Raw genomic sequence first — 9,884 nt, forward strand, 5'->3', positions numbered from 1 at the left:
TGACTGTTTTAATTGTTTTGGGGCACCGTGAACCGCATCCATGTAAGATGGCGAACTTAATCAATAAATGTTGTGTATGTTCTGACTGCTCCACTGAGCAGCTGTTCCCTCATCTCTCTCCCTCTCCTCAGGCCTCCCTATTCCCTGAGACATGAAAACATTGAAATTAGGCCAATTAATAACCCTACAATGGCTTCTAAGTGTTCAAGTGAAAGGAAGAGTTGCACATCTCACATTTTAAATCAAAAGCTAGAAATGATTAAGCTTAGTGAAGAAGGCATGTTGAAAGCTGATATAGGCTGAAAGCTAGGCCTCTTGTGCCAAACAGTCAGCCAAGTTGTGAATGCAAAGGAAAAGTTCTTGAAGGAAATTAAAAGTGCTACTCGAGTGAACACACAAGTGATAAGAAAGCAAAACAGCCTTATTGCTGATACGGAGAAAGTTTTAGTGGTTTGGATAGAAGATTAAACCAGCCACAATACTCCCTTAAGCCAAAGCCTAACCCACAGGAAGGCCCTAACTCTCTTCAATTCTTTGAAGGCTGAGAGAGATGAGGAAGCTGCAGAAGAAAAGTTTGAAGCTAGCAGAGGTTGGTTCACAAGGTCTAAGAAAAGAAGCCATATCTATAACATAAAAGTGCAAGGTGAAGCATCAAGTGCTGATGTAGAAGCTGCAGCAAGTTATCCAGAAGATCTAGCTAAGATAATTGATTTTCAGTGTAGATGAAACAGCCTTATATTGGAAGATCAACAGCCCAAGTGAGACACTGCCCACGGGACAAGAAATCTGAGTGCCTTTGGGCAGAGGTAGAGGACCAGGGAGAGGTGTTTCTGTGAGCACAGCTGAAAAGTGGCTGTCCTGATGGAAGAACTGTATCCTGAGTTTTCCTGAGCCTGAACTGTAACCTGTTACTGCCCTAATAAACCGCATAATTGTGAGTGTGGTCTGTGAGTTCTGTGTGGCCATTGCAATGAATGATTGAACCCAGTAGAGAAGTAGAGAGCTCTGTGGGAGGGCCGGTTAGTGTCAGAATTGGTAAAGATGGCGGAGAGAGAAGGCATGTCTGACCTCCATCTCATGGGAATCAGCCTTGGCCTGTTGATCTTGATTCTCCTCCCCCTTGTGAAGTTAGAGGAGGTCAGACACTGCCCCTAAGCCATTTTTACAGATGCCATCTAGGACTTTCATAGAGAGCAGACGTCAATACCGGGTTCAAAGCTTCAAAGGACAGGCTAACTCTCTTGTTGGTGGTTAATGCAGCTAGTGACTTTAAGCTGAAGCCAATGTTCATTTACCATTCTGAAAATCCTAGGACCCTTAAGAATTATGCTAAAGATACTCTGCTTGTGCCCTATAAATGGAACAACAAAGCCTGGATGATAGCACATCTGTTTACAACATGGTTTACTGAATATTTTAAGCCCACTGTTGAGAGCTACTGCTGAGAAAAAGATTCCTTTCAAAATATTACTGCTCATTAACAATGCATCTGGTCACCCAAGATATCTGATAGAGATGTACAAGGAGATAAATGTTGTTTTCATGCTTGCTAACACAACATCCATTCTGCAGTCCGTGGATCAAGGAGTAATTTTGACTTTCAAATCTTATTACTTAAGAAATACATTTTGTAAGGCTATAACTGCCGTACACAGTGATGCTTCTGATGGATCTTGGCAAAGTAAATTGAAAATCTTCTAAAAAGGGCTCACCATTAGAGACGCAATTAAGAACATTCATGATTCATGGGAGGAGGTCAAAATATCAACATTAATAGGAGTCTGGAAGAGGTTGATTCCAATCCTCATGGATGAGTTTGAGGGGTTCAAGACTTCAGTGGAAGAAGTAACTACAGATATGGTGGAAATAGCAAGAGAATTAGAATTAAAACTGGAGCCTAAAGATGTGATTGAATTGCTGCAATCTCATGATAAAACTTCAACAGATGAGGAATTGCTTCTTAAGGATGAGCAAAGAAAGTGGTTTCTTGAGATGGAATCTCTTCCTGGTGAAGATGTTGCGAACACTGTTGAAATGACAATAAAGGATTTACAGTATTACATAAACTTAGTTGATAAAACAGAGGCAGGTTTGAGAGGATTGACTCTAATTTTGAAACAAGTTCTACTGTGGGTAAAATGCTGTCAAACAGCATCACATACTACAGAGAAATCTTCAGTGAAAGGAAGAGTCAGTCGATGCGGCCAACTTCACTGTTATCTTATTTTAAGAAATTGTGCCACAGCCACCTCAGCCTTCAGCAACCACCACTCTGATCAGTCAGCAGCCATCAACATCAAGGCAAGACCCTCCACCAGCAAAAACTCTATGACTCGCTGAAGGCTCAGATGATGGTTAGCATTCTTTGGCAATAAAGTTTTTTTTTTTTAAATTAAGTTATGTACATTGTTTCTTTAGACATAATGCCAATGCAAACTTAACAGACAACAGTATAGTGTAAACATAACTATTATATGTACTGGGAAACCAAAAACTTTGTATGACTTGCTTTATTGCTGTATTAGCTTTATTGCAGTAGTCTAGAACTGAACACACAATATCTCTGAGGTATGCCTGTATATATATTCACTGAGTTATGAAAAACTATGATTACAGGAATAGATACCATATCCATGAATGAGAAGACTCAATATTTTAAAAATTATTTAATTGTCTCGAGAATAACCTCTAAATCCTATATAAATAACAATGGTATGGCGTGCTGATAATTTGTCGAAGAAATAAACATTTGAAAATTAACCTCTAATTCTTTAAAAAAGTAGAGAAACTATAAGGCACCTATCTATGAATTCATAAAATAAATCACAAACCTGCAACAGAAGAATGCCTGAGAAACATCCACCTCCCCCCTTATTGGTCATTTATAGTACTTATATTAACTGCATTGCTTTTTAATGCTTTTGTCTCATCCACCTAATAGAATATAAATTAAGGAAAGAAACACAGTAGTTTACTTTCTTATATTCCTTGAAGCAGCATAAAGGCTTCGTAAAGGGCATATAAAAACAAAAAACAAACCCGGTGCCTTAGAGTCAATTTTGACTCATGGCAACTCCATGTGTTACAGAGTAGAACTGTTCCATAGGATTATGCACCTCCTTTTTGGGAATCCATGTGAAACTAAACCTTACAAATATTCATCCTGTATGCATGGGAACTTTTCCCCAATCCCACTCTTTAGTCACTATAAAGGCTCAGCCACTCCCTCTGGTCTAAGCCAGCCGGAACCTGCCTGTGCCTGCCCCGCTCTCCCAAAGTGTGCCTTGTATGAGTAATGAACACTGTCTCAAATGCTCTTGGTGTGTGGAATGTCATCAGTCCTGACATGCAAACCAAATTTCAGGTGGGGTGGAGGTCCATTACACTTCAGTGGAATGACCAAAGAACACAAAATACTTGAATAAGACAAAGCAATACAGTTGGGGAGGAGAAAAAAAAAGAAAAACTTTTTTAAGCTTAATTTGAAATGTGAGATCAAAAAAATGATATTGAACATTTGCAATCATATATATTACACTTAAATGTCTTGATAAACAGAATAGATATATTCCTTTAAAATGTGTCATTGTGATAGAAGTTACAGGGGTATACATGCAAATATTCCCCAAAAAATATTTTATAGTTGTTGTATTAAATAATTTTTTGATTATAAATTTTGTAACAACATTTTATATATTGAATTGCTACATGAGAAATACCTGCATATTATGGTGTCTCTCTTTCCCTCCTACTGATTTTCTTACTAAATAAGTGTCTCCTAAGCAACCTCCCAAACTATTATTCTGTCTTTGTGAGAAAGCTTCAGAAGAATAAGTTTATTCAGGTTTTTGCATCCTAGCCAAACCATGAATTAATCAATTGGCAGGATCAGAACCACGTTCAACAATCTCCCTTCGATTCATACCTGCTAGCTCTCTACATAGACAGAACTGGGAGATTTTGGCAACACCTTGAGTTTGGAGTTGGCTTATACATTTTTCACTTGAAAAGTTTTTCTCTGCCAATATATTCAATATATTTAATTCTCAAGCACTTCTGTTGATAAGAGTGTAAACTCTCATCAAATTAATTCTTTTACAAACAGGAAACTACCAAGAGAAAGATCCAGGCTATTCTCCATTTGAAATATTTCTTGCCTTCACTTGCCCTTTTTTTTTTTTTTTTTTTTTTTGGTATATCTAGCTCATTTCTAATTTAAAATTTTTAGCTATTTCTCTGACTTTTCCAAATACATTCATATTTCATTTGACTAGCTATTTCTCCTCCTGTTTCAAGACAGAAAGACAAGCACATTCAGTGAGAAAAAGGATGGGTAAAATAAAGAGCATAAACTTCCAAATGGCTGTCTCCTTTGTGTAAAGGGTACAGAACAAATTTGTTTGTTTTATTAATCATTTCATTTTAAATCTGAGAAGCTGTGCAAGACAAATGGAAAATGCCAGCAAGGATGACATGACAAAGAGGCTAATAAACTGCAAAATGCTTATACCATGGAGAGGAGCTAAATAAAATAACATAAACTGCCTTCTGGGAATGGAACAGGTAGCTAAGCCAAAACAGGTCACAGCCAGACTAGACAACATGTTGACAGTGAAGAAGAATAATGCAACCAAGTGCCCAAAATAGTTCACAGATGCTGCAAAATATTAACTATTTATGAATCCTAGTATCTTTATTGCAAGATAAACTAAAAATCATCAAATCTAATCTCTTACCTTGTATCATCTAATTGAGAAAAAGCCAAGTCTAATGTTAATTTTTTCAGTTGTTGCTATATTTTTTTTTAAAAAAAGTTGCTTTGTGACAGGCAACAAAATAATGTGAGCATCTCTACTCCTGATGATATAGCCAAAGAAATTTAAAATTCAGCCCTCCATATCCATGGGTTCCACATCTGTGCATTCAACCAACCAGAGGTCAAAAATATTGTGTTAGGCAGTGACATTCCAAAAAGCAAAACTTGAATTTGCTGTGTGCCAAGCATTATGCTGAATCCATGGAAATGCAGTGATGTGTAGGCATACCCTGTTGTGGTGTCCCGCCATTATACAGATCCTCAGTCTCTTTCCAGCACTCCTTGTTAGAGCATTGTTCGCCTCACTTCTCGTTCGTTCGCTACTTGTGTAGTGTGCATCCTTTGTTTCTGTGAAAAATGGCTTCTAAAAACAATTAAGTGGTCAAAGCAATACCTCAAAGGCTAAGTGTGAGGGAGTTGAGAAGAGCTAGGGGAAGGAGTTTCAGGCTAGTGAGGGATGGCTGGCTAGCTATGTAAAGCGCTACAACCTCAGAACTTAAAGATCACAGGAGAATAGGTATCAGCTGATGCCCAGGCAGCATCAGCATCCCCAGAAGAGCTCAAGAAACTCATAGAAGAGAAAGGCTACCTTCCAGAGCAAGTTTTCAATTGCGATCCAACAACTATTTACATAGCATTTACACCGTATTAGGTATTATAAGTAATCCAGAAATTATTTAAAGTATAAGGGAGGATGCCCGCAGGTTATATGCAAATACTATGCCATTTTATATAAGCGACTCGAGCATCCCAGGATTTTGGTATCCATTGGGGTCCTGAGACCAATCCTCCGAGGATACCGAGGGATGACTGTATTTCAGCCACCAATCTTTTACTTGAATACAAATCCCCTTACAAATAAATACCAGCACCGGTTGCTGTTGAGTCCATTCCAACTCATGGAGACCCCATGTATGTCAGAGTAGACCTGTGCTCCACAGGGTTTTAAATTGATAGTTTCAGAAGTAAATCTCTACGACTTGCTTTTGAGGCAACTCTGGGTGGAGTTGAACCTCTAACGTTTCATTTAGCAGCCAAGTATGTTAACCGTTGGTGCCATCCAGGGACTATACAAATAAACACCAAACCAAAAACCAAACCAGTTGCCATCGAGTCTATTATGACTCATGGCAACCTCTTATGTTTCAGAGTAGAACTGCACTTCCTAGGGTTTTCCTGACTGTGATCTTTTGGAAGCAGATCATCAGGCCTTTCTCCAAGGCACCTCCGGTTGAGTTTGAAACGCCAACCTTTCAGCTAATAGTTGAGTGCTTAACTGTTTGTGCCACCCAGGGACTCCTTACAAATAAATAACGGCTCACATTTTCATATATGTACATGACCCTCTGACTTAAAAAAAAAAAAATCATCTCCCCATCACATCGACGTTTTTGTGTGTGTATACTTTGAATTGGTAGAAACAGTAATGGGAAAAAAAATTCCTTCTAAAAGATATTTCATACATAATGATTTATCGTAGCCTCCTTACATGAAAATGAAGAATGTGAAATGCCAGTCACAAGTTACCTTCTTAATGGTGTCCAGCATGGAACGCCCCCCCTGCCAGGGCTTGGAGTTCTTTCTGATACATGACAAACTTGCCATGCTGTGCCACTTTCGGTCCTCCAGCTTCTTATGAAAAGCATTAGCCAGCAGAAGCACTGTGTCATATATGTAAAGGTTTGAAATCTGAAAAGACATTAGACAGTAATCATTAGAATCATTGACACCAATCATATAGAATAAGGAGAAATCTGTCAGCTCAATTGCTTTCATTCATGTCATAGATGGCTAGTTTACTGAGTTATTTATTAAGCAGAAGGTTTCTTTTTTTCATTTTCCACGCAATTTTGCTATTGAGAATGAAGTCTTGTCTGACTGTATGCCTCAATTGCTTTTTCAGCTTATTTAGGTGTGAAAGAGAAGATGAAAAAGAGAAGTTTCGACAGAGGGAAAGCCGTTAGTGTCAGACCTTAGAAAATCACTGGCCCTTATTTCTTTCTGAGGAGGTAAAGATGTAACGGTTTAAGACTGGAAGGGCAAATTGAATAATACGTTTTCTGAATATGTCAAGTTTTGCACTCTAGTTATTCAGACGGAGAAATATCAACTCAATCTTAAATACAAAATGAGTGTCAAGGGTACAAAAAAAGGAAGCAGCCATTTGTGTACATGTTTGTGACTATGAGGATTCAGTAATAAAGAATCAAATGAAACAGCAACACTTACAAATATAACAATGATCAAGGATTTACATTAAAATTATATAGGTATATACGTGCATTGCGATACAGGTATGCATCAGTTAATGTCCACGATACTTTCTGTGATATACGACATGATGTGATTTGGATGTTGTGCAGCAAACACTATATTATATACAGGAGGGAGGTGTGCAGGACAGTCACTGGATGGCCCAGGACCTGCGCATTTGCCACTTGCCAAGACACTACTCAAAAACTTTGGCTCTGCCACCACTGGTCCTGGGGGGTTGCCCCCCCCCGCCCCCACAGCCTTTCCTGCTCCTGCTTCTGCCTCCACCGCAGCCTGGACCTTTAGGTGGCCACCACCGCAGGAGGAGCCACAGCCTTGAGCCCGGGCATCACACGCAGGGCAGCCTGGCTGAGTGGAGCAGTGGCCTTGGGGGAGCATCTCCCTCAGTGACTCTGGCAGAGTCTGCACAGTCCCTGCCTGAGGTAAGCATGGTTGGACAGGCAGCCATGGCTGGGTGCTGAGACCTCATCCCCCTGCCGCCCCAGGGCCCAGGCAGATGCGACCTGGAGAGCTAGTGAGAGACAGACGGGATCTCTGTACTTAGCAAAGTGCGTACGATTAGTCCTCTCTGATTGGGATCTCTGAACTCTATTATAAGCTTATGGGACCACGGACATACATGGAGTAGGACATTGCCTGAATGGATGTTAAGTGATGCATACGTGTACATTAATATGACAAATACCATAAATTATTAACTGTTTGTGAATGTGCGTTTATATAAATATTTTCCTCTTCTAAGGTAACCATGTTATTGTCTTTCTTCTGTATAGATTGAAAAGTGAATTACAGCCAATTTTTGCTAAGGTCTATTGCACTCATATACTTGAGTCTTGCCAGAACTACTACCTACACTGTCAATTAATTACTAAAGGTGCTTACTTTTAAAAGAAACTAGAAATTAGAAACTATAAACACCAAGAGATATACCAGGTCAATTAAAAAGCTTTCAGATGTTATATTATTACCTCTCTAAAGTAAAGACACAAAAACATAAAATAAAAGATGAGGAAATCAATGTAGCTGTGAAAATTAATTCCATTTGAAAGCATTTAAATTTTCTCAGATTTGCAAAGTGTCTTGTTATCACAGTTTTTTCCTGAAAACAGAGGAGGGAGTATCTTTCATTGTCCTTTGGTTGTAATTAATCATGAAGGAAATATAAAAAATCATCTACCTACATCACAGAATGGTACTAAGCTTCAACTGTGGGGATAATTAGGCAGGGGAGTGAAGAGTTTCATTCTATGAACAGCTGTTAATCAGAGCTTCCTAACAGCGCCTTGTGAATTTTCTTTCACATATCGAGTTAATTTTTAATTATGTGTTTTTCTTAAGCATCATTTCACGTGTATAATTCAGAAACACAGGACTGTCTTTGAAGAGACACTGAACACTCGTAAACATTATGGGAAATACAAGTTTGTTCTTCTTCCTCATCACCCAACTCCTCTGCCAGATAACTACCAGAGAGGATAGTTTCTTTCCTTCTTTTTTTTTTCTGTGAGCCTTACGTCGACACATGTTATTATCACAAGACAACTTAATTCACTTTCAATAATGTCATGTTTTTTAGGAGCCATGGTGGACAAATAAACTTTTCTGAAATGTTGAGCCAATTACTAATGACATGTAACAGGCAATATCCCTGTAAACCTATCACTATTCTAGGAACAAAGTGTGGACATGAAGTTAAAAGTGGTCCGTGAATCGAATTTAATGTTTGACTTAGACTGTGAAGATGCAACAAGAAAATCTAGCAGAAAAAGGATAAGTGAGCTGAGTCCAATAACCAATAATCTAGAAATCAGAAATCTTTTGATGGCTCCTCCTCATCATGGTTTGCAATATCTGACCTTTTCTAACCTCCCTGGCTCAGTGCTTCAAACATGCTCACTATTATCTTTCTACTTTTGTCTTGTGTATTCCTCTCCCTGACTGCTTCTAGTATGTAGTATTAGATTATTGTGGTAGCCTTCTGTGCTGTCTCTTCACCTTTCTCCAATTAGTTAACGTCCTTCAATATTCAACTCAAAGTTTACATGATGGAGAATCCTACCCTGACAAATTCCAAGGGCTCCCTGCATCCCCAGAGTAAATCTCCCACAACACTCCGTGCATACCTCTTCTGAAACATATCACAATACTAAGAAAAAAAATTATCTGCCTTTCACAGTAGAATATAAGTCCCTGTGGACAGAGACTCATACTGTACACTGCTCCCTGCCTGTACTTTTGTTTATCTTATACTTTATTTTCTCTAGCCTTAGCTGGGCATATGGCACATATTTAGTTTCTGATTAATACGTGTCTAATAAAAGAAAAGAAAGGATGAGAAGAGAGGAAAAAAGAAAATAAAGTTTAAAGTCAGGTGAGTCTGACAGAAACGGAAAACTGGGTTCCATTCAAACTGAAATTTATGTGGCACAGCCTCTTCTCCTGACTTTGAGGCATGTACTCTCAGGCATCTACACTGGTGTTACAGGTGAGTGCTTTTTACCCGATATGTGACTGCCAACAAATGACTGCCTTTCCTTGTTCATCCACATTCCAAACTGCAGGTCACGAGTTGGTGATGACATTTCTGAGCCTTCTAATCTGTTATTTCTTTCTCAGGCAAGTGCCCATTCACCTTTGAGATTGATGCTCTCTCTTATGCCACCCATTATCACTCCTTATTGACATCATCTCCTGACCTCTTGGTCAGTATTTATTGATGACGTCTTTGACTCTTCACTCACAGTGATCCCTAACTATCTCCTAGCAAACAAAAAAAGAGAAAAGAAAGTTAAAT

At 38.8% G+C, this 9,884-nt stretch overlaps 1 protein-coding gene across 2 annotated transcripts in view; it reads right to left on the bottom strand.

Moving 5' to 3' along the window:
• The window catches only part of GRID2 (glutamate ionotropic receptor delta type subunit 2), a 1,665,223-nt gene that overhangs the window by 619,351 nt on the left and 1,035,988 nt on the right, over nucleotides 1–9,884 (bottom strand). For both annotated transcript variants that reach the window (XM_012558631.2, XM_004387023.3), the window contains one exon: nucleotides 6,344–6,505. In XM_012558631.2, the coding sequence (XP_012414085.1) occupies nucleotides 6,344–6,505 (162 nt within the window). The remainder of the gene's footprint in view (nucleotides 1–6,343; nucleotides 6,506–9,884) is intronic.

The sequence above is a fragment of the Trichechus manatus genome, unplaced genomic scaffold (assembly GCF_000243295.1).
Source record: "Trichechus manatus latirostris isolate Lorelei unplaced genomic scaffold, TriManLat1.0 scaffold00178, whole genome shotgun sequence".
NCBI classification, from domain to species: Eukaryota; Metazoa; Chordata; class Mammalia; order Sirenia; family Trichechidae; genus Trichechus; species Trichechus manatus.